A 23,828-nucleotide genomic window follows, 5' to 3' on the forward strand; every position below is an offset into this window, starting at 1 on the left:
TGGTGTGAAAAACTATAATAGTACACAGGATCCTAATGAGATAATTAATAATGTGAAATAGGAAGTAAAGGGCTAAAGGTGTAGGGAAAGTGGGAAGGGTGGGGGAAAGGTAATAAGGGAGAGGAAAAAAATATGAGAAACTGAAAAAATGGAAATAAAGTGTTTGTAAATGGGGAGGTGAGGAGGGAGTGAAGGGAGGGTAGGGACAAGGGGAAAAAATGAGAATCAAGACCTGTCATGTAAAGGTACAGAACCCCAATGATGAATGTAATTGTATTGTATACCTAGATTGTACCAATAAACTCCATAAAAAGAAAAAAACAAAAAAAAAGACATAATAGTACACAGTATGATTAAAAACTATGGTGAATGTTTAAATTCTTTTCATCATTACAATAAATGACATACTGCCATTAATCCCTTGCTTCAAACACACCCCATCCCTCTTGCCACTTTCTGAAGCAGTTCTGGAGTCCTCTTTCACGAGTATGTTTAGCTGTGCTGTTACAGATGCCTTCATATTCTGGATTGATTTAAAATATTTACCCTTCACGGTCATTTTCTTTCTTTCTTTCTTTTTTTGGACTGGAGATCAAACTCAGGACCTTGAACTTGCGAGGCAGGTGGCGGAACCTCTGAGCTAAATCGCCAGCCCAGGCTTTCGCAGTCATTTTGACTTTGAGGAGGAGACATCAGTTGCACAGTACCAGATCCAATGGATGGAAACACACCATAGTGTTTCATGAGCCTGTCTTCCCGTTGGATGGCACCTGGCAGCAGCATTCACACTAGTTCTGATCATGCCTTGTAAAGACGCTCATGAAAATACTTCCAGAGCTGCTTCAGAAAGTGGCAAGAGAGCTGGGGATTTAGCTCAGTGGTTCCACCACCTGCCTTGCAAGCTCAAGGACCCAAGTTCAATCCCCAGTACCAAAAAGATAAAAAAAAAAAAAAAGTGGCAAGAATAGCGGGATAAGTGTGTTCAAGGTACGAGGGCGCATTTTAAGAGAGATTAATAGCAATATGTCTTTTACTGTAATGATTTTTTAATATAAGCATTACCGCATATTTTGATCGTATCTTATTTGCCACTTGTGAGTACACAATTTCATGGTTTGTAGTATACTCACAAGGCTGTGCAGCCACTATAACTACCCATCATCACTACACTGTCTTGTTCTAGAATGTTTTTATTACTCTAAAAAGAAGCTTGTATCTTTTAGAGCTCCCTCCTCTTACCCCTCTCCCAACAAACTCCCAACTCTAGGGCAACCACTAATCCATTTTGTCTCTGGGGACTTATCATTTCTAGACATTTCACATAAAGAATCATATAATGTTGTTTTTAGTGTCTGGATTCTTTTATATAACATGTCTTCAAGTTTCATCCATGTTGTAGGGTGGAAATACCAAGACTTTTTTCCTTTTCGTGGCCAAATAATACTCCATTTATGGATATACCACACTTTGTCTCTCCATTCATCTGTTAAGAGACAGATGGGGTTGTTTCCACTTTGGGTTATTATTAATAATGCCGCCATGAACATGTTTGTACAACTTTTTGTATTAACAAAACTTGTGAAATGTATGCTTGAAAATATATTTTTTCTTTTATCTGGGGCATTTACCCAAGAGTAGAATTGCTGGTCATATGTAATTCTGTTTTAAACTTTTGAGGTCAGGCTACTCTGTAAAGCAGTTCATTCCCACCAGCTATTTGATATCCCCAACCTGTTTTGTTTTGTTTTTTGCCCAGTACTGAGGATTGAACCCAGGGCCTTCACACTGAACTACATCTCTGGCCCCTTTTTTATTTTTAATTTGAGGCAGGGTCTTACAAAGTCACTAAATTGCCCAGATGGTGTTCAAACCTGCAATCCTCCTGCCTCAGCTTCCCAGAGTCCTGGGATTATGGTGTGTACCACCATACCTAGCTACCAACACTGGTTATTTTCTGTGTATTTTATCATAGCTCTTCTACTGGTTGTTAAGTGATAACTAATGGTGGCTCTCATTTATATTTCTTATGATGTGACTAATGTTGCCAAACATCCTTTCACGTGACTATTGCCCATTTGTATGTCTTCTTGGTAGAAATAATAATTTGTATGTCTTCTTGGTAGAAATAATAATAACTCATAATCTTTTTCCTTTTTTTTTTAATGTTGCTAGGGATTAAACCCAGGACCTCACACAAGCAAGCGTTCTACCACTAAGCTAGATCTTCAATCCTCTTTGCCTATTTCTTTTTTTTTTTTTTTGCCCATTTTTAAATGATGGTACTTTTTGTATTATTGAGTTGTAGGAGGTCTTTATACATTCCAGATATAAGTCTCTTATCAGATAAAGGACTTAAAAGACTGTACTTATTTGGTAAATTTTTTTTTCTTTTTTTGGTAGTGGGTATCGAACTTAGGACTTTGTGCTTACAAGACAGGCAGCGGCACCACTAAGTTAAGTCCCCAGCCCTGTGAGTTGTCTTTTTACTTTCCTGATAATATCATTTGCAGCATAATTTTAATTTTAATGAGGTTGATTTTTTTTTTAGATAGAGTCTCACTATGCAGTTAAGGCTGACCTCAAGCTGACTAGATAACCCATGCTGGCCTCCAACTCATGGTGATCCTCCTGCCTCAGTTTCCAGCATGCTGAGATTACAGATATGCATCATCATACCTGGTCTTATTTTTTATTGTTATTGCTTATATTTTTTAGTCTTTTTTTTTTTTTTTTTTTTTTTTTCTGTAAAAGTTAACACAGATTCAACTTGCGAGGCAGGCAGTGGAATCACTGAGCTAAATTCCCAGCCCTTTTTTATGTCTTTTTAAAGAAACTTTTGGCTTATCCAAAGTCACAAAGATTTACTTTGCTTTCTTCTAATCATTTTGGAATTTTAGCTTTTACTCTAGGTCTTTGATCCATTTTGAGATAACTGTTCCATATGGTGTGAAAGAAGGCTCTAGCTTTACTCTGTGTGTGTGTGTGTGTGTGTGTGTGTGTGTGTGTATCATGTTGTTCCTGCAACGTTTGTGAAAAGACTATTTTTCTCCATTCAGTTCTTTTCACCCTTGCTGAAAACCATTTGAACATAAATGTAAGGGTTTATTTCTGAACTGAATTTTACTCCATCACTCTATACATCTATCTTTATGCCAATAAAGATATTATGCCATCTGTAGCTTTGTAATAAGTTTTGAAATTGGAAATATAATCTTCCAATTTTGTTCTTCTTCTTCAAGATTATCTTTGAATTTCCATATGAATTTCAAGATTTGGTTTGCCAGTCTCTGCAAAGAAGCTATTGAGATTTCTTTTTTTCCTGAGACAGAGACTCATTATGTAGTTCAGGGTGGCCTTGAACTTACTATGTAGCCTAGGCTGGCCTCAAACTCATGGAGATTCTCCTGCCTCAGCCTCCTAAGTGCTGGGATTACAGTTGTGCGCTACCACACCAGGCTCGCTACTGAAATTTTGATAGAACGAGGTGTATAGTTCCTGGCAGAACCTCTCCTGAGCTCTAGTCCCACTTCCCCTCTCAGTTCGCGGGGGCATCCTGTGATCTTTTCCAAATATTCCATCTTTTCTGAACAAATTATATCACGTTTATGTTTCTTATAATAAAAAGAATCTTAAAATGACAACTTGTCCCTAACTAAAATCTAGGTACTATCTCCCCAATATCTGAGCCCTCAGACTGTCCCCCAGATTCAGAAAGTCCCCACTGGGGCCCCAATGTTCACAGGCCCCCAACCTCTCACTGTGCCCTGTACCTATGTCTCTTCTGAGTTACAAATATATTCACCAGTTAAAACAAACAGGCCCTCGATAAATGCTTCTGCGTTTGAATTAGATGTTCCAAGATAGACCCAAAAGAAACACTTCTCTCACTCTGAATCCCTTAGCAACTCTGCTTCATGCTTTACGTCTCATTCAATATGCAGATACACTCTGAAAGCTCTTGGAAGACCAGACATTGTGCCCATTAGACAAAGGATACTGAAACAGAAGCCCAGAGAAGTCCAGTGTCTCGCCCCGGGCACTTACCCTGAATCTGGGCTGTGATGATGCACACACCACTCCAACCCAGGCACAGGGGCCCACTGTCCTGCTGTAGCTTGAAGAGGTGCTTTAGAAGACACCTCCTCCCGGAAGCCTTCCTGGACTCCTCCATAGCACCCCTGAAAGCTGAAAGCTGAAAGCTCTCAAAGAGAAGAAACATTTTGTTTTCCATCCTAGTAGTGCTAGCTGCTCACTCTCACCGTTCCAAGAAAAACATACCAGAGTGGGAAGCCCCCCACTTTTTTTCTCTTTGGTACTGGGGATCAAACTTGGGACCTTGCTCTTGTGAGGCAGGCAGCAGCACCACTGAGCTAAATCCCTGGCCTGTATGCCTCTTATTTTGAGCCCCTTATAGGACAACTCTCAAGACTGGCTGTGCCTTGCCCAGAGACCTATAACCAGGGGAGACACAGTCCATGCTGGTAACTTAATGGAAAACCTTTTTTTGAGATGGGGCAGGGGTTGATCCAAGGCCTCGGACATGCTAGGCACGCACTCTGCCACTGTGCTACACCTCAGCCCCTGGAGGAACTTTTAGGCACGAGCGAATTCACTTACTTTGGTAGAAGACTATTTTGAGCCAGTGACCAATGCTGATTCCCTCCTTTCCAGTTCACTGAGATGGAGCAGGTAGTAATAAGTTCTCCACAAGGGAAAGATGTAAATGGAAGTTTTTAAAAATTTGGTTAAGTCTCCAAAGAGAAAGAGAATCGGGATGTAGACAAAACGGCCTGCTAGAAACCTAAATGGATGAGGAATAAAGCTGGAGAGGGTAGGGACGGCAGAGGCCTCGGAGAGATATGCCTGGTGAGGGCTTCCCTAGACAGACCATTGGACACATGGCAACCTAGACAGACAGCTCCCAGGCCCCAAGACCTCGGGCACAGAAGAGCCCTGAGGCCACACTGACAACGGTGACTTGGGTCTGGTAACAAATGACTCAGGACCAGCTGATCCCACACACACCCTCCAGGTTGTTCTGTGAGGTTAAAGAATTGTGCATCATGAGAAACGTCAGGGAGACCACTTGATAGAATGGGAATTTCACATTAAAGTGACAGAAAATACAATTATTTTTCTTACTGCTATGTCTGTGGCCTGAAAGTGACACCCACTATGTTCATTCCTAACATGTGGGTTCCTGCTGCTCCCATTCCCACCTCTGCCTTTCCCCGGACATCCAGGAATCAAAATCCCCGTTCAGGAAGCACACTGATACTGGAATCCGACACTGCGATATCCTCAACTGTGTTCCCCACAAGGATCGAAGGATCGCAGGCCCCGAGGTAGCTCCAGCCTACTGCCATCTCTGACCTCTAGAGAAAAAGAAGCGACTACTTACTTGACCTTCAGACTCGCCAGCATGGTCTTGTCGATCCTGCCAAGAGAAAAGCCAGGGCCTCAGTCAGTTCGGTGCCAAAGGCTCCCACTCAGCGCCTGGAGGGGAGGGGTCTCTGGGCAGCCCATCCCTCCATCCTGGCAGCCCCTGCGGGGGATGGCAGCTCTACAGGGTCAAGTTCTCCTCTAGCCCCAGAAGGGAGGAGAGTTCTGAGATGGCTGGGCTCACCACACCTCTATGAGATGGGTATTATTGCTCTACCATTTTAGAAATGGGGAAACAACTCAGAAGGGTGAAATCAGAGGCCCTGTCCCACTCCAGGTATCTGACTCTCAACCCAGGGGTCTTAAGCATTTTGTACATATCCTCCCCCATTATTACCACTGCCCAACAAGAAGATCCTGCAACCCGGCTGCACCCGTCATTGGCAGGAAGACGACACATCAAGATTTCCTGGACTTCAGCTTTGGGAAGATACCAGCACTCTAGCCATAGGGGTCCTCCTGTCCATTAGACCGGAAGACCCCACTCCTGGGACAGAACTCAACAGCAGGCTCCAGAGAGAACCAGAAGGCAGGTTACACTAGGCAAGGAGCCCAGAACAGGGAAGATCACGTTAGCCACAGACTGTCCTAGCAGCTGCTCCTCCGACTAGTCCACATCCGCCCTCCTGGCAGAGGAGGCAGCACCGTGAGCTTCTATTTTTATTGCCACAGATGCCAGCCGTTACGGCTATAAGGGAAGGTCCTCCCCCTCCAGAGGCAGGGGGGCAGCACTCCCCCCGTGGGAGTGTCCTCTGGTTTAGGGGTCATAACCACTGTGTCACCATCCTTGTCACCATCTCCTGTTGTGTCCACCATCACTGTCACCAACACTATCATCAGGGTCACCCCAGGGTCACCCGTCTTCCATCACTATCAATGTCCCACCTGTGTCATCATTATCAGTGCCACCATCATGACCTGTATCACCAGCACCAGTGTCCACATCACTACAGTCACCACCACCTCCAGGATGCTCAAAACCCTGGAAAATTCTTTCAGGCACCCATCCAGCTGGCTCTGTGTGGCCTCCAGTTTCCCATCACAGACTGCAGAGCCAGCAAGAAGAGGAGAGGCACCAGGGCCACCTGGTGAGGACACATCTGACCAGCACAGGTCAGCATGGGCCTTGAGTTAGGGGCGGGACCCTTTCCCTCTGAGAAAGCTCCCGGAAACCTCTGACCTTAATTTCCAACAGCAAACCAAGCTGCACCCCAGGTGTCCTCCCATGTCCACGCCGGTTTCTTCTCTACACCCCACTGTGGGTCCCTTCTCTGGGGCTTCCACTCCTGGTCCCCAAGGGTCTCACCTGAGCCTCCCATTCCTTCGGGATGCAGACGCCCCTTCTCTTCCATTCAATCCGCAAGGCATCAGAGCCCTACATCCTGCCATAACATTGTAACCAGAGCCACTCATCTGTCACCCTAATAATAAGTCCTTCCATCTTACATTTTCTCAAGGTGCCTCTTTTACTTCATATAACAGCCCTCTACTGTAGCGAAGGCAGAAACCCCACTGAGTTTCCCACATGGGGAAACTGAGATCCATTGGAGTTCCTCAACGTCAAGGTGGAGCCAACACCATACCCTGGACCCCTCATGTGTGTCCTCCTGGCCTCTGTCTGATCAATCCCAGACCCCAGCAAGCCCTGCCCCAAGCTGACATCCAGCAGTCTATCCACCAAGGTTCCCATAAGGGGGAATGGCCCTCCAGCAGGCAGGGCCTGTGGTTTGGGCAGCAGAGGAGGAGCTGGGCTTGGCCCTTTCAGAAAGCCAAGTCGCCAGGCTCCTCCCTCCCCAGCCCATCCCACACACTCCCACCACTTTGTCCATCCTGACAACAATGGCTATCCAGCCCAGCAACCAAGGGAGTTTTAAAAACACTACCCCAGAGACTGTCTTCACTGACTGGCGGGACCAAGGCTCCAGGTGTCTGATTTAGTCCCCAGCCATCTGTGATATCCCTTCCCAGCTGACAGACATCCCCAGATGATACCCACTCTGCAGTCTTACAGTCCAACCAGAAGGCCCTACCATCCCTTAGACACCCCCTGCCCGCTGCATGCAAAACTCCTCACAGCCAATAAGCATCACCTGAGCCACGTGACAGGCCAAGTGTCCAAGAGACGGATGAATAAGACAGAGCCTTGCCCTTCTGGAGTCCAGTCTGGTGAACTGCAGTTAGTACACGCTTGAACACACACGATCTCTTCCCCTACCCTCCTCTTTGCTTCCAAGGCAGCCCTGAGTGGCCACACTATCATCCCTTTGCCTGGTCCAATTCAGACCACAGGTGCGCTTTGTCTCAGGACACTAGAGCAGCGGGGCTCAATGCACGGCATTGCTACGGGGGGGAAAGAGCAGACTGAGACCTGAGCCTTGCAAGAGGAGCTTTCTGAGAACAGTCCTCTGTGTGCTCCACAAGTCGCGGAGAGTTGTGGCGGGGGGGACAGTCCCCCTGCCTGGGTCCTGCCATGCAGGGATCCCAACCCAGCCTCACACTCCATTCCAGAGCAGGAGGCAGACTGTGATTCAAACCCAGATGCCACCATTAGGACAGCTGCCCTTGACTCCGGACCAGGGAGAATTTTGAGCAAGCACTGCCACACCGCACCACCCCATATCATCTCATCCTCCCGTCCCATCTGCCAAACATGGCGCGCCATAATCCCTTCCTGCTGGAGGATGGACGGCAAAGGGCTTTCAAAGAGGGGGAAGCAAAATAAAAAGCTACCCACATATGGAAGCTAGTAAGTAGCCAAAAGAACTGAGCCCATCCCTTCCTAGCCTCCTGTGCCTCCCTCCTCCCTTGCTCTTCAAGCCACCCCACTTTGGCCCACCATCTTCCCCCACAAAACACCCCAGCCACCCTCCCCCACCCTCCTCTACTTTGACAACTCCCCAGGCCCAGAAGCTGAAAGGAAACTGATAACAAAAACCACCGGGCTCTGTTCCCCAGCTAAGAAGTGTCGGCAGCTGGTAAGCAGAGATAAGACTGACCTCAGTCTCCCGACTTTCTGACCCCAGGGAAGGAGAGAGCATCTCCTTTGTCCTAAGAGAAGTTTAGAGGCAAAGGATGCCCAGAAGTCAAGACAGGAGGCTGTATGCAGACACAGGTGTTCAAGCCAGACCTGCCTCTTTCCCTCACAACTCACGCTCAGAAAGGAGGCCAACCAGAGGTCCTCTCTGCAGCCCCACTGGGTCACAACAACAGCACAGACGGGAGCACACACTGAGGCACAAGCTCATGGTGCAGGCAGGCACCTGCCCAGAAACAGGGAGTGCACATGTGGTCCCACACAAAGTCACCTCCACCCAGCCAGGCACATGCTTCACACACGGTCGTGCAGACTGGCGGCTGCAGTTACACACGCACACCTTCACACGTACACACACGTGTTCACAAATACTCACAGCCAGACATGCACATATACTAGAGCATGCTGACACAAGGACACACATCCAATCACAGTCATACTCACACCCACACCGGCAGCTGCCTCCAACCTCTGCATCCCTGGCAGATTGTGCCCTGGGACAGTGAAGAGATGTTTGCAATTTCTGATGACGCCACCAGATCCTCCATGTCTATCTGAAAAGGCCCCCTTCAGACTCAGGTCTCTGGCACAACCTGAGCCCCTCTGTCCTCATAGGCAGCAAAGACACTCAACAAGGCTCCACCTCCAGGTTTACTGCCAACCCTTCCAATGCCCTTTCATCTGCTACCCACCATCCGAAGCCCCCAAAGGAGACACTGCGCTTTCTGCCAAACATGGTGGTGGCCGCAGGACACCAAGACCTGGTGATGTCCCCAGGGCTGTTAGCAAGAGGGCTGTGGAGCAGCAATCTGGAGAGCCACAGTGCAGGGCGGGCCGCCAGGCATGGCACCTCCTTCCACGCCTGCCCTTCACCCAAGCTTCCTGTGGGTGCGGCTGAACGGCCAGGAGGTGTGTCCTGCCCTCCGGGAGGCACCAAAGCAGCCAGGGAGGTCACAAAGGGTAGCTTCCCCACACCCAGAGGAACCCACAGCTCCGGAAAGGGTTCAGCTGGCAGATTGCACCACACAGCCCCGGTTCTCGAAAGCCAAAGAAGGCCAACAGATTCTCACACCCATGCCCGGGAAGCAGGGAGAGACTCGGCTGGAAGCCCAGGATGAGGGGCCCTCCCTGGGGCTGCCTTAGAGGGGAGCCTGGACTGCTGCATCGTCATGGTGTGGCACACCCCAGACAGTCCAGCCACACACAGGCACGTAAGTGTGCACGCACATGTGCACCTATGTGCCCAGGATGCAAAAGCACACATGGACGCACTCATGCTCACATACGCGTCAGGCGCCTGACACAGTGCGGCTCCTGCAACTCACATGCACGCCCTTCTCCTCTACTTACACATGCCCACGTAGACACAGGCACGGGCACAGATGCAGACAGTGCTCTCACACATGCACACTCAGACTGCACTCACGCCTGTGAGGTGCCTTCACACGTGCATACACACGTGTACATGGCACAGACATTACCCCAGACGACAGGGCAGGCAGCACTGACTGGGACGAGGCCCCCACTCAGCCCCCAACTGTGGAGAGAGGGAAGAAAGGGTGCTGTAGCTGCTGCCATTGACCTCTTTCTGACCAACCTCCTCTTCTGTGTCCTGAGACCTCTGCCAGTACGGTAATCAGAGGCTCTGGGTTGAGATGTCAGGGGACAGCCCCATGTCATGGACAAAGGATTTCTATTTTCTTGACCTCCCCCAAAGCGATGGACACTACAGGTGTTCAAATGGTACAGTGGAGGAGCTGGGGGAGCAGCTTTGGAGTGGGCGCCAGCTCTGTTCTCCAGAGCAGCTCTCCAGAGCCCCAGCCTAGAGGTCTTCAGTTGAGGCTGCACCTCCTCCTGCTCTCCAGGAAAGGAAGCATCACAAGGTTTACTGTCTGCAGCACTGCAAAGCACAGGCTTCCCACTGGACATCCACTGCTGAAAGCCAGCAGGGCATCTCTCCCTCACTGTACCTATCCCCCACACAAAAGATGCCTGACAGTCCTGAGGACACCTCAGTGCCTGCCTGCTCCATCTCCCTTAGGCCTCCCTGGAAAGAAACACAGGAGAGAAATACTTCTGCATTCTGCTCACCCCAAGGCAGGAATGATTCCTGACTGGGCGAGGCCAACCTAAGCATCCACTCTCTCGGGCCCAGGTTCAGAAGACCTAAGCACACCAGTAAGACTATGCTCAGATGTTGTCCCTTCTCTCTTTCCACTGTTGCTAAACCACAGGACACAAGTCCAGGGCTGTAAAGAGGGCGGGAAAATGAAGCCAACCACAAGAAGGTGGGATGAACAGACAGCGAACATGAGAAAGTTTTAAAGGTATCACATGAGCTCCCAGATCCAGCCATGCTGGAAGCCAGTCCAATCCCTGGGTACCTAAAACACATTCTTTTTTTCTAAAGCCGGCATCAGCTCAGTTTGTTTCTTTCTCTCTCTTTCTCCACTGAGAATGTCCTGTCCAAGAAGAAGAGAGTGAAGGTGAGGATGAAGAGCCCACCAAGCGCTGCATCAGTGCAGAAGCATCAGAGTGAGCCAGACACAGCTGACAGTGTCATGAGGACACCACATGGGTGAATCCCTTCTGCAAATGACTATTCCATCAAGTAGAGAAGCTGACGGCCAGCCCGTCTCTGGAGTGCAAGCTGATGCATTTTCCTATGTGAGAGAACGAGGCGTGCTTACAGGCACACCAGGCCGGGCCACACCTCTCCACCCACGTGGACACTGTGTGAGCACTGCCCATCACACCCGCACCTACTACACAGGGAGAGGAGGCGGACAGGTGCTCTCAGCCAGGGCTCCAGTCTTTGGTAACACTTCTGGGATGAGGCCATCTACACCAAGGGTTCCCAGAGTCAGGGAGGACTCAGGCCCAGGCCCAGACATCTGAAAGCCAAAAAGGCAGCCTGAGGGCCAGAATGGAGATACATTTCAAGCCCTCACTTGCTGCCACCCTGAGGCTGATTGCTGCCACCTGGGATTCTGGACATTGGCAATCACAAGGACATTCAGACAGCTGGCCAAAGGGCAGTGGTAACCTGGACTCCCTCAATGCCACAGGGACCCAGCGTGGAGAGGCCCCTTTCCCCCAGAGTGAGACTCTGGGGAGGGAGGAGGAAGGTTCCACGTGGCTTTTTGCTCACTCCATGAGCTGTGGAGAGGGTGACAGCTGTGCTAAGCCTCCCCCACTCTGCCTTGCTTGGCTCTCAGTCTCCAAAGTTTTGAAGCTGTGTGACCTCGAGCAAGTTGTCCAAGCATCTCAGCCTCGGTTTTCTCCTCTGTAGTATGGGGTGGCTGCCACCGCCCTCACAAGGTTCTCAGTGAATGGAAACACTTGGCGCAGGGCTCCAGACACCCACGGGAGCCGCTATCATCGTCTGTCCCCACTTACTTTGACCCCTTGCTTCGTCTTTTTGTGGGAGTGGCAGCAAGGGGGCCAGGGGCTCTCTGGGAAGGACTGCGAGCCACTAGAAAAAGGAAGCTCTCTGTGAGGCAGCCCAGGCCTCCTTCCCCTACCACACTCAGCTCAGCTTCCTCCCAGACCTCGCTGACTCGGCAGCCAGGCAAGGACAAGCCACAGCTACTGCAACAAGACAGCCTGGGGCAGCACTGCTTCTGTGAGTCCACCGTGGGCCAGCACCAATCTGACCACTTAGCTCATTGAAGCCACACGTGTGCCACTGAGATAGTACCACTGTTACCCTCACATTACAGATGGGGACACTGAGGCTCAGGGAGACTGAGGAACTCCGTAAGTTCACCCAGCTCAATGGCAACGGAGCTGGGTCAGTTCTCCACATGATGATCTGCGTGGGTAAGTGCTAGACACTTCCTTCGTGAGAGCTTCCCCTCTCATTCTGGGACCTACAGAAATGCATAATTCATGCAATTCCTGTTATGCAGATGAGAAAATTTAAGGCCCTGAAAGCAAAGAATGGCCCAACAGTAAGGAGAGAAAGAACAATGATGAAGTGGTGCCAAAGATGTGCCAAGTCCTCCCAACATCTGCCCAGACAGGCTCTTTTCATTCATCCCCAGAGCCTACTTTGTGGGTCACAAGTCACAAGGCCCAGCTTCCCTGGCTGAGCCTGTAGGTTCCTGGAGGACCAGCCAGGACCCAAATCCAAGGCAAAGCTCCAGAGACCCCACCACTCTATGAGCTTCTGAGCTAGGCAGGAGCCACAGGCTCCTGTCAACTGCAGCACTTCCATTGGGTCTTCAGGTCCCTGGGGCAGGAGGGACAGAAGGGACACTGTGGTTTCCACTGCTCGGGCCAGCTCAGACCCCACAGTCACTAGTGAAAGCTGAAAGGTGAGACAAACTTCTTCACCAGACTCAGAAATGAGGCAGCTGCAGGAAGTTTAGGACACACGGACCCCTAAAAAAGCAGGCACTTTATCAGCCAGCCTCAATCTGCCCCATCCCGACAGCACGAGATGGCATCAGAAGCAACCTTGTGCAGCTCGGCTCTCATCTCAGTGCTAGTCTGAGCAGGCCCTTTGAGGCTGCAGTCCACCATTCATTCACCAAAGGAGGACTCAGATTGGCCTCTACTTCCTTCATAAGTCAGGGGAGGATAAAGATGAAGACAGAAACAGACACTGATCTCCAGGGAAATGGGGTTCAGTGGACACTCTGATCTCCAGGGAAACAGGGCACAGTGGACACTATGGTCACCAGAGAAACAGGGCACAGTGGACATGCAAAGCATGAACATCAGATAGGAATCCATGCCTTACAGTCAAGATCAAGCAACACCTAGCATCTGCATAGTAATTTCCAGCCCACAGATCACTTCCCTGTGTGCCTCTTGGGGGCCAGACTGAATTTCCCATTGCACAAGCTCTGAACAGCAAGATTATGAAAAAAATAATAATTGCAAGATAGTTGCTTGTGAAAACTAAGTTCCAAGAGCCGGGCTCAGACACACCATGATTGCACAAGTCCCTCTTATCTCCTAAGTGCAGCCAGTTGTCAAGAGAGTCACTGGCAAGGTAGCGCTATGGGCTGAAGAAGCAACAAATTTTACCACAGTTAAAAAATTTTAAATCGCAGTCGTAAGGTTCCACTTTTACCTACTGATAATAAAGGTCTTTTAAAAAAAACTTGATGAGGATATAAGGAAACAAGCAACTCCCAAAGTATGCAATATCTAAGTTATGGTTAATTTTATGTGAACTTAGCAACTCCCAAAGTATGCAATATCTAAGTTATGGTTAATTTTATGTGAACTTGACTGTGTCCACCTGACTAAGAGCTTCCTAGGAAGCTGGTAAAACACGCTATCTGGTGCGACTGTGATGGTGTTTCAGGAAGAGGTTCCCACTTGAAGTGGTAGGCTAAGATCAACTTTACCACTGTGGGTAGGCATCGTTCAATCTGTTAAGGACCTGAATAGGATGAAGAGATGAAGGAAGGGAAAATTCACTCTCTGCTTGAGTTGAGACATCCATCTCCTTCTGTCCTCTACATCACCTCTCCTGCTCAGGCCTCACGACTTGGACTAGAAGAATACCACCAGCTTTCTGGGTCTCTGACTTGGCAGATGGCAGATCCTAGAACTTCTCAACAGCCAGAATTGCACAAGCCCAGCCCTCATGACAAATCTCTTTCTACACATTTACATAAAGAGAGACAAAGATAGAGATACATCTCCTATTTGCTCTGTTTCTGTGAGAACCGTGGCTCATACAATGTATGTAAAACTTAAGTAAATCCCAGCACTCTGTAGACTGAGGCAAAGGGATTACAAATTCAAGCCAGTCTGGACTACACAGTGAGCTCAAGAACAGCCTGGACTATATAGCAAGACCTTGTCTCAGAAAGAAAGCAAGAGGGGAGGAAGGAAGGGAAGGAGGGAGGGAGGGAGGGAAGGAAAAGGGAAGGGAGAAAGGAAGGAAAATCTAAGAGCCCATATCTCTGCACTTACAATTTTGTTTTTAGAAAATTTTCATGGATTAACTCATAGAGGTTGACAAGATGTACATATACAGATGTTAACAACAGCATTGTCTGTAATAACGAATACAGGAAATGACCTATTTTATCAACATCTGGGGTTCAGCTACATTGTGAAACAAGCATACAATAGAATATTATGGAGCCACAGGAAAAATGATATTGAACATATATATTTAGCACAAAAAGATATCCTAAAATTTCAAATTAAGAAAAAAAAGACATAGAAGAGCTCATATAATAAGATTTCCCTTCAGTTTAAGCAAATATATGAATTATTATAGATCCATAGACAGTCTCTGAAAAGCAATTGTCCAAGGCTGGAGGCCTCTAGAGAACAGGACTGGAACCACAGATCTGGAGGGAGTGGGTGTTTCACTGTATGTCCTTCTATGCTGCTTTTGTTTTGTTTTGTTTTGTTTTAAGAACCATGAACCTCGCAAGCACAAGGACCCGAGTTCAATCCCTGGTACCAAAAAGAAAGAAAAAAAAAAAAAAAGAACCATGAACATACTATAATTTGAAGGAAAAAAATACTTTAAAAAATGGATTACTCTCCCTTTTAAAAAGAAGCTACAAAGCATACAAAGCATTACTTCTCTAAAATCCTAAAGTCAAAGTTTCAAGCTCAAAGCGGTCACTGACCCCAGCCCCAGGTCTCCACCCTCTACCCCAGAAGAAGTCTGTCTCCACTCGGTGAGGGCGAGTGTCGCCCACTGTCCACTTCCAGATGGTTCTGCCATCCGCTGTGCTTTTAAGGTTAGAGTTTATGTTTCAGTCCTAAAAAAAATAACTTAAAGGAGATGAGAATATGACTTTGCTGGGAGAAATCTGACAATATGATTCAGAATCCTTTAAAAAGGTGTCTGCCAAGCCAGGCCTGCTGGTGGTGCATACCCATAGTTCCAGCTACCCAGCAGGCTGAGCCAGGAGGACCACTTGAGCTCAGAAGTTAGAGGTGAACTTTGGAAACAGATCTCATCTCAAAATAAAACCAACTAAAAGAGGAGGGAAAAAAAAAAAAACCATCAAGGGGGCCTCCAGAATACAAGTCATGAGGTCTGTTTTTGAGTCTGGGTGTTGATTTTGTATGAATGTTATCAAGTTACAGAAATTCATCCACCTGGACACTTACAATATGCACACTCCTCTGCAGGCAGGTTATGCTCAATAAAAACGTTTGTTGGTGTTGTTTTGGTACCAGGGATCCAACTCAGGACCTTGAGTTTGTGAGGCAGGCACAGTGCCCACTAAGCTACGCCCCCAACCTAAAAAGGGTTTTTCAATATGTATGCCCTTTGACCTAGCAATTCCACTTGCAAGTCACTCAACCCCAAGAGGGAAAACTCAGAGATGTGTTCAAAGATGTACTTCCTGGGTTTCCACCACATTGTTGTCAAAACTGTGAAACACTGGGAATAACCTAAACATCCACGCCTAGAGAGTAGGCTAAAGAATTATACTGTGTCCCAGCAGCAGAGCACATATCACCCAATTCAAAGTAATTGCAGAACTACTGTATATGCAATGGCATGGAAAAATACTGACAGCCAATTTCAGGGTGAAAAACACAAGCTAAAAAAATCACATACCCAGGCCATAGCGTTCAGGAGGTGAGATTAGAGATCGTGATCTTTTTCTTCTCTGTGGTCTTTTAATTTTCTAAGCTTTCTGAAATAAGGAAGCTTTACTTTGTAATTAGAAAAAAATGATAAAAACTCTTCAAAATAATGGCAAATAAAAGGAAGCATATAAGACAAGAAAGGAAACAGGCCTGGTGTTATAAAGCAGGTTCTCAAAGATGCTGGGGCACTGGAGGTGTAGCTCAATGGCAGAGTGTGTGGTTAACACTGCGAGGCCCTAGGTTCAATCCCCAGCACCAATGAATCAGTGTTTCAAATGTACTGGGCATGAGAACTCATCAGAGCTCAAAGAACATGGATTCAAACCCAAGCCCTGCCACTTGCCAGTGGTGTGACCTTGGGCAAAGCTTTTAACTTGTCTTTGCCCTAGACACCCCATCTACAAAGTTGGGACAATGACAGTACCTCCTTCAGCGGGGCTGTTGGAGGGAAAAGGAGTTAATACGTGTCACCTGTCAGAGCACACCTGGCACAGATAAATAGAGTGTTTGCTATGTGACTGCTAAAGCTCTAGGTCCATCATTCCAGGGTGAAACGAGATGATTCTGATTCTGTAAGAAATACTGAAATGAAATAGAAGATGTTTGCATTATTGTCGATGGTCCTAGTTGCCCAAAGGAAGGCTTGGGCACTAGAGGTTGGTGGAACAGAATACTCACTGCAGATCATATGGCCAGCTCCTTGCCCAACCTCTCTCTGCTCAGCCACTTTCAGGTAGGTCACTCCCAACCCTCCCTGACTATAGAGCATCCGGGTATGTCTCTCACCGGGCTGGGCCAGAAGGTGGGCGCTAGTGCCCTCTACAGGCAAATGTGGGTGATGCAAAGAGGACAAGGGGGAGTCTTGCCTTTATTTTTAAATCAGCAGCCATACTGCCCTCTGGTAAAAGGGACTGAAGGATGTGGGAATTTGTGTTTCCCAACACAAAGATAAGCAAAACTATCTGATGTCAGAACACCCTGATCCCATCCCTAGTTCTAACACTAACTGGGCTGTGGGATGCCATTTAAACTCCCTCTGCCCTGGATTTTTCATCTGTAGTAATAATTTCAGTCATTTCTTGAAAATCTCCCATGAACCAGAAAGGTAATAGTTTTTATTTCACTTAACACTTACTACAGCTGTATTTTCCCCTGGTGAGGAACTGGCGCCTCAGAGCACAGGGCTGGTGAGTGACAGTGGCAGATTTAAAACTCAGAGCCCCTACTTTGAACCCTTCTGTATTCTTGTAGGGAGGCTCACGGTAGAAGGAGCCCTAGATGAAGGTGTTGTTGGATATGACACTGCCAGGCTGGGCTGGAGCAAAGCCCAAAACTCTCCCTGGGACCCCTACCAATGCCCAGCAGAGGAGCAGCCCTGTGGGATGTGGTGGCACACACCCATAATCCCAGCACTTGGGAGGCTGAGGTAGAAGAATCATCACAAGTTCAAGGCCAGCCTGGGCCATGTAGTGAGACTCCGTCTCCAAAAAAAAGAGCAGCCCCAACCTGGGCCAGGAGAAGTAAGTGCTAAGGTTCCTCCCAAAGGCCTGCCAAGCCGGACCCAGGAATCACGCCTCTGGCTGATGAAGAGAGACTCAGGTAGATGCAGGCATCAGGTACGGGAGAGGCAGGGAGCTCCTCCAGACGCTTGTATAGAAGGGTTGCCGCTATCACACAGCATATTCATGCTTCACTCACCCTAATTTCCCTGGATAAAGATGGGGCCACTAGAGGATGGGGCACTGTGGAGGGGCATCCCACCCTTTAGGCCCAGAGAAGTTTGGCTAGAGCCCTAGCTCTATGGCATCTCAATCAGTACTTGTCCCTTGCCCCTTTGAAGGAAGAAGGGCTGACTTGGAATAAGACAGGAAACAGACAGAAAAGACCTTTCCTGTTCGACTTCCCCTTTCTCTCCCTTTCTCTTCCCCTTTCTCGTGGAGTGCTCACCCATGGGAGGGCTCTGCACACATACACAGTCAGGATGTCTCCTGGACTAGAGGACGATGGGTGGGGAACTGAGGCAGACCTGTAGTCTGCTGAAAATCTAGACCAAAGCCTTACCTGTGGTTAGGCAGATCTATGGACAAAGATGTACCTGTTGGTAAAGGAACAGCCTGATGAGGTACACAGAGGAGGAAACTGGGGCACAGAGAAACTATGTAATTTGCTCAAAGTCATGCTCCTAGGAATTGGCTGTAGCAGGGTGTATTTTAAAATGATGGCCACCCATACCCTAGTACCCATTCCACATGCTCTTCGTATCTTGTGATATCGACACCTCTCCATTGAGAGAGGAGTCTGTGTTTCCTCCACGTGGGTCTGTGTGGGTCTGTGAGTTTGACAGAAGTGATGCTGCCTCACAACAGGCGAAGGTGAAAAGAAGTGAAATGGCTTCCACTGGCTTTCTTCCTTGGGACACTGGCCCCTTAGCCCAGCCACCATGCTGTGGGGAAGCCTATCTTAGCACACAGGAGAGCACATGGGAAGGCCAAGGGAAGAGGAATGGAGACCCCAAGCCAACAGCTCGCATCAAGGGCCAGGCATGAGCAACCAGGCTTTCAGAGGCTCTGAGCCACCCAGATAACTCTGGTTAAAGAATACACAACTTGTCCCCACTAAGCCCTGTCCAAACTGCAGATTCATGGGCAAAATAAACAGCACCACTGTTTTAAACCATAAGTTTCTTGGTGGATCATTATACACCACTCAATAACCCAAAAAGGGGCAAAACCAGAATTTGAATTAAGTGATCTGGCTCTGGGGCCTGAGCCCCCGGATATTCTTCAGTGAGCCCCACTGTGCACAGCATAGAGGAATCAACTAGACTAGGGCTGGACCTGGAGTCAGACCAATCTTTAATCATTAATTCATGCATTCATCAAGTGTTTATTATATCTGTACTGGATTCCAAGCTCTCTATTATTTCTGAGGTCTGGCCAAAAAGAGCTGCGTAAATATCAATGATTACACTTCAAGTTCTGCTAAGGTCAAGGCCCCCAATGGGGTACCCAAGGCCCCAGAGGCCACTCAGCCTCCTGTCAGAAAATTACCTCCCAAGGGAAGAGTATGCAGAGCCAGAGCCTGGGAGCACTCCCCCTGTGCACTGGTGCCCAGGCCATTAGGGTGGGTCAGGCGGGTGGGAGCAGCATGCACACTTCTTCTGAAGCCGGCACACAGGCCGCTTCTGCCCACCTCCTGCAGCCATCCCTGACTCATCCCCTCAATCCAGGGCTTGTGCCCATCCTCCCCAGAGATTCAGGAGTCTCTCCTGGAGATTGGCCTGGTTGTTGTTCCCCAGGCCCCACTCTAAAGGTCACGGACACTCACACATCCCAAGAGAGAGAAGTGGCTTCCTCAAAGCAGAGTGGGGGACAGGGTAAGAAAGCCTGAAGAGGGGGCAGAACCAGGTGTGGCAGAAGATGGAGAGCCTCAGGGGGCCACGAACCCTGCTGGGGTAGTGTTGCTTGCCATCTGCACTGGCACAGCCTTCAGGACCCTGGAGAGCACCCAGCAAGCTGACAACTCTCACAGCCAGAACAAAAGACTCAGCCACAAACTACACAACAGCACACAGAGACATGCTCAGAGGAACCACACATAGTCATGTGGATAAGAAGAGACAGCAAGTCCACAACAAGGCCTCCAGAGCAGATGTGTGTATGCAGAGGCACACTTCAGCCCGCCTGACCAACTGCCCCTCCGTACCTGCTCCCCCTCACCTCCAGCCACCTGATCAGCAGGGCCCTGGCCCTGCCAACACCCTCCAGGTGCCAACATCTGCTGCCATCTGTTGTCCCAGACCTGGCAAGGTCCAGCCAGCTGGCCCAGCATGATCCAAGAGGAGTCTGGCAATCCTAGATTTGAACTTGGGGAGGGGGTGGGAGGCAATCTGGCCTTGAGATAAGACCCAAATTCAGAGCCAAAGATGGACAGGGCCAGGGGCTCAGCACAACCTCCATCTCTTGCCTTGTCAACCTGCCTGCCTTGGAAGCCCCTCTGACTGCTTCACATTGTGAACAGATGGACAGGAATTCCCTTATCCCCATCTGGAAGCCCTGAAGAGTAGTGGCAAACAGAGAAAAACAAAAACAAAAATCACACAATGTGCAGCATGGAAGGATGCAATCAGACAAGAGGAGTACTTCCTGCTGGAGACACACCAAAGCACTGAAATAGGTGTGGGTAACAAACGGTGTCATCCATAAGATGCCCTCTTTAGCTGGGCATGATGGTATGCACCCAGCACTTGGGAGGCTGAGGCAGGAGAATAGAATCAGGAGTTAAAGGTCAGCCTGAGTTGAAGGCCAACCTCAACTACATAGTAAGACCTTGCTCTTTAAAAAAGTGTCCTCTTGCCAGGTGTGGTGGTGCATGCCTGTAATCCTAGCACTCAGGAGGCTGAGGCAGGAGTATTGCTGTGAGCTCAAGAGCAGCCTGGGGTACACAGCGAGTTCCAGGTTAGTCTCCACTACATAGTGAGACCCTGTCTCAAAAAAAAGTGTCTTCTTTAAAAGAGGGTAGAATAGTAGGGTGGCATTGCTATTTTTATTTTTCACTAAACTTACTAAGACCAAAAGCCATCCCCAACTGCCGAGGTCAGAGTAATGCTTAAATGGCTATACTTCAAGACACCAGCAGCTGCATCTCCTCAACCTTGATAAAGTATGACCTTGCCTGCGGGCAAGGGATGGACACAGTGACCTTTGTAATGCCAGCCTGAGCTCACTGCCTGGATACCTTCCCTACTGCATGACCTCCCCCAGAGGGACAACATGCTGCTCAGAGATTGGAGAGAGCAGGGAGACAAGGGCCACCTGGTACCATGGCAACAGGCTTTGGCTAAGGCACATCCAATGCTTCCCCTATGGCTGCTCCTGACAGGACCTAAGTATTTGCAGATGGCACCTCCCCAGTCAAAACAGGTGGTGACCCAGGAGGAGCAGGTGGACACCTTGAAAAAGGGGAATGAGGAGGCCTGTGGGTGCTGAACCCTAAAATACGACATCTGTTCTAGCTTATGCCCTCGGACTCCCTAACTGTCAACCATTTCTTCCTTTGCCACCCCTCCTGCCACATTACCACCCCCCCACCAGACACCTCTAGTCTGGCGTCCCTTGGCCCTGGTTCCTCCATCACCCTTGCCACCTCCTGCCAGCCCACTCTCCTATCTTTCTGCTCTGCATCTCCTCTAGCCCTCCCCACCCCCTCTGTCCTGTCCTTCCCACTGACTGTGGCCCAGGCCAATGCCTACAACCATCTGCCAGCTCCAAACGCCAGCATCCACTCTCCCTCCACTCCTCCTTCAAGCACCTACTTCTGAGCTGCCTGCTGCCCTCATCCTCCACTGCCCACTGCTGGGCTCCTGTGTCCCGTGTCCTGCAGGGGGAGAACAGATTAGGGACAGGGCATCTCAGGCTCCAATTCACCAGCTGTGAAACAGATCTATAGAGGAGGCCAAAGCCCAAGAGCAGCTCACCAGATCATGAGTCTGGCCCTTGAACCCCGGATTCTACAACCAGAAGGGGTCCTTAGAGGTCATCTTATCCAGTCTCCGCCTCCACTGGAATGAACGTCTGCACCACCAAAACCTGCTATCTTTCCAGTTACATGAAACACCCCACGAACAGAGCCCTTCCCTGAACACCTACCCCTTGCTGTGTTCAAAAACTCAACAATATCTTTAACACTCACAACACCCAGATAGGGAAGCTGAGGTTCAGAGAAGTCAGGTAACTTGCCCAAGGTCATGCAGTGTGTTGGACACCTCAGTGTGCCATACTCCGAACCCTCCCGGCCCCGCTTCCCCAGTGACTAGCCCCTGTGGGCTCTGAGCAGCATCTTACAGGTGCAACACGACAGCACTTCACATGGCCAATGCAGGCCTACTTTGAAGCTGCTGTGGATGCCCACGGGAGGCCACTTGACACTCACACGTGTGCAGTCTGGAAGCACATGGCAATCAGTGTCCATGCGACCACCCTTGTCCAGTGGGAGCCACGCTAATGGGTAATAAAAATAATGGCTCCTTGTGTTGTTTCCCTTTCTCTCCTACATACCCTTTGCTTCCCAAGAACCCTTGCCAAATAAACCACTCAATGCCAGTCATTCTCCCAGCGAATACATGAGGACACATGGAAAGTGGGCAGTGGAGCTGGGACTCACACCCCAGTCTGAGTGACAACAGAGCATCACCAAGAGAAAGGTTAAGCTCTTGCCTAACCACTGCCATGCTGCCTTCAACACTTGCCAGGGCCCCTTTCCCTCCACGTTCAAGTCATTATGAGCCTCACCACCACCATGATCAGACAGGGCGATAGGAAAGAGACAGAGAAGGGCTGTGAGGTGCCTGCCACAGGAGAATCCTCTTCTCTAGGACTAAGGCCACCTCCTGCCAAACTACCTCAGCTCCATAGGCTAAGCAGGGGTCCCACCGAATGTGCACTGGCCCGACCCAAGTTCAGCAGCTGTTTCATCCCAGTAGCATCAACCACAGAGAGCCAGGGCCTGAGTCCAGTCCCATTCCACTTTCTCAGCATCTGACAAGCAAGGTGTTTCTTGAAGGCTGAGAAGGGGACCTAGCAGAAAGTCACCACCCCTGGACACAGGAACCCAGCACCCTTGCTTATAGGTGAAGGTACAGCTTCCCTCAACTCCTGCCCAAGTCCTAAAGATGAGCTGGGACTTTCCTGAGGGAAATCCCCATCCAGGACCTCACAGGCCCTGAGTCACTGCTGGCCTCCAGGCCCCAGGCAGCTGTGCAATCTGTTTACTCCTCTGGCGCCAGAAAGAGCAGAGGAGGCAAGGGCCTTCTCTTTCTCCACAGGAAACTGAGGCCTGTGAGGCTCAAGAGATGCTCCAGTGTCACAAGGCATGAAAGAAAACAAAAGTCCAGGGCTAGCTGGCCCAGGAAACCCCATTATTTCCCAATGAGGCCCTCCTAGCAGAGACAGATCCCTGAATTCAGAGGTCAAATCACACTTGCACCTAAATGTCCTTCAGGCTTGTTAAGAAGGGTAACCCTCAGCCAGCTCCCAGGTCTAGACACACAGCATCAGGTACTGGCAAAGCCACCGTGGAGTCTACACGCACTCCAGGGGCCCCCTGAACTCCTGTCCTGGACCCCCACCCAGAGCTGCAGTACTCACCCAGCAAAGGCCTCTGGAAATGAGCATCAGGCTGGAGGTTGGCCTGCCCCAAGGTCCCCCTGCACCCCCCAAACACACACCGTAGCTCCTCTCCCTGCAGCAGGAACAGGTTGGAGCGAGCCTGGGCTGGGAATAATGCTCTTCCCGGAAAAAAATAAACCCACCCCACTTAGCTGCAGCGTCCTCCGGGAGTTCCTGGCTTTCTTTCCCTTCCACCGCCACCTGTAAACACCCACGTCTGACCTCAGTCTGGGTCAGCTTCTTTCGCCAGAGACGCGCCGGGAGCTGGCCAGCATCTCACTCACGCACACCCCTCCGCAAGGATGTGAGTGAAGCGCCCCACCCGTCAGGGATTTCTGAAGACAGGCACCCTACCTCCCAAACACGACCCAGTCTGTGGGGTCCGGCACGGAGCTCACCACAGCCATGGGTGCTGGGTGCCGCTTTGCAACACACGCATTCACACCCACAACACAGACTCCAGCGCCGCGCTCAGTCACACCCAGGACTCCCGTGATCCAGGCTGGCTATGGAGTCGCAACCCAGCCCCGGAGCCACTGACCTTCTCGCTTCCAGAAGTGGACGAAACGTCAACAGTCAGCCGGGGCTTGCTCAGC

At 49.5% G+C, this 23,828-nt stretch overlaps 1 protein-coding gene across 4 annotated transcripts in view; it reads right to left on the reverse strand.

Annotated features, from left to right (window-relative positions):
- Rap1gap2 (RAP1 GTPase activating protein 2) overlaps positions 1-23,828 on the reverse strand; it is a 231,921-nt gene that overhangs the window by 201,891 nt on the left and 6,202 nt on the right. Inside the window, exons 1-2 of one of the 4 annotated variants that reach the window (XM_010642113.1) lie at positions 23,774-23,828; positions 5,402-5,437 (exon numbers count right to left, since the gene is read on the reverse strand). In XM_010642113.1, coding sequence (XP_010640415.1) covers positions 5,402-5,424 — 23 coding nt within the window. In that variant the 5' untranslated portion in view covers positions 5,425-5,437; positions 23,774-23,828. Of the gene's footprint in view, positions 1-5,401; positions 5,438-9,168; positions 9,274-23,586; positions 23,672-23,773 lie in introns of those variants that run through there. The other 3 variants (XM_010642110.2, XM_033762849.1, XM_033762850.1) reach the window with 3 other exon arrangements.

The sequence above is a fragment of the Fukomys damarensis genome, unplaced genomic scaffold (assembly GCF_012274545.1).
Source record: "Fukomys damarensis isolate Sample0158 unplaced genomic scaffold, DMR_v1.0_HiC HiC_scaffold_13, whole genome shotgun sequence".
Taxonomy (NCBI): domain Eukaryota; kingdom Metazoa; phylum Chordata; class Mammalia; order Rodentia; family Bathyergidae; genus Fukomys; species Fukomys damarensis.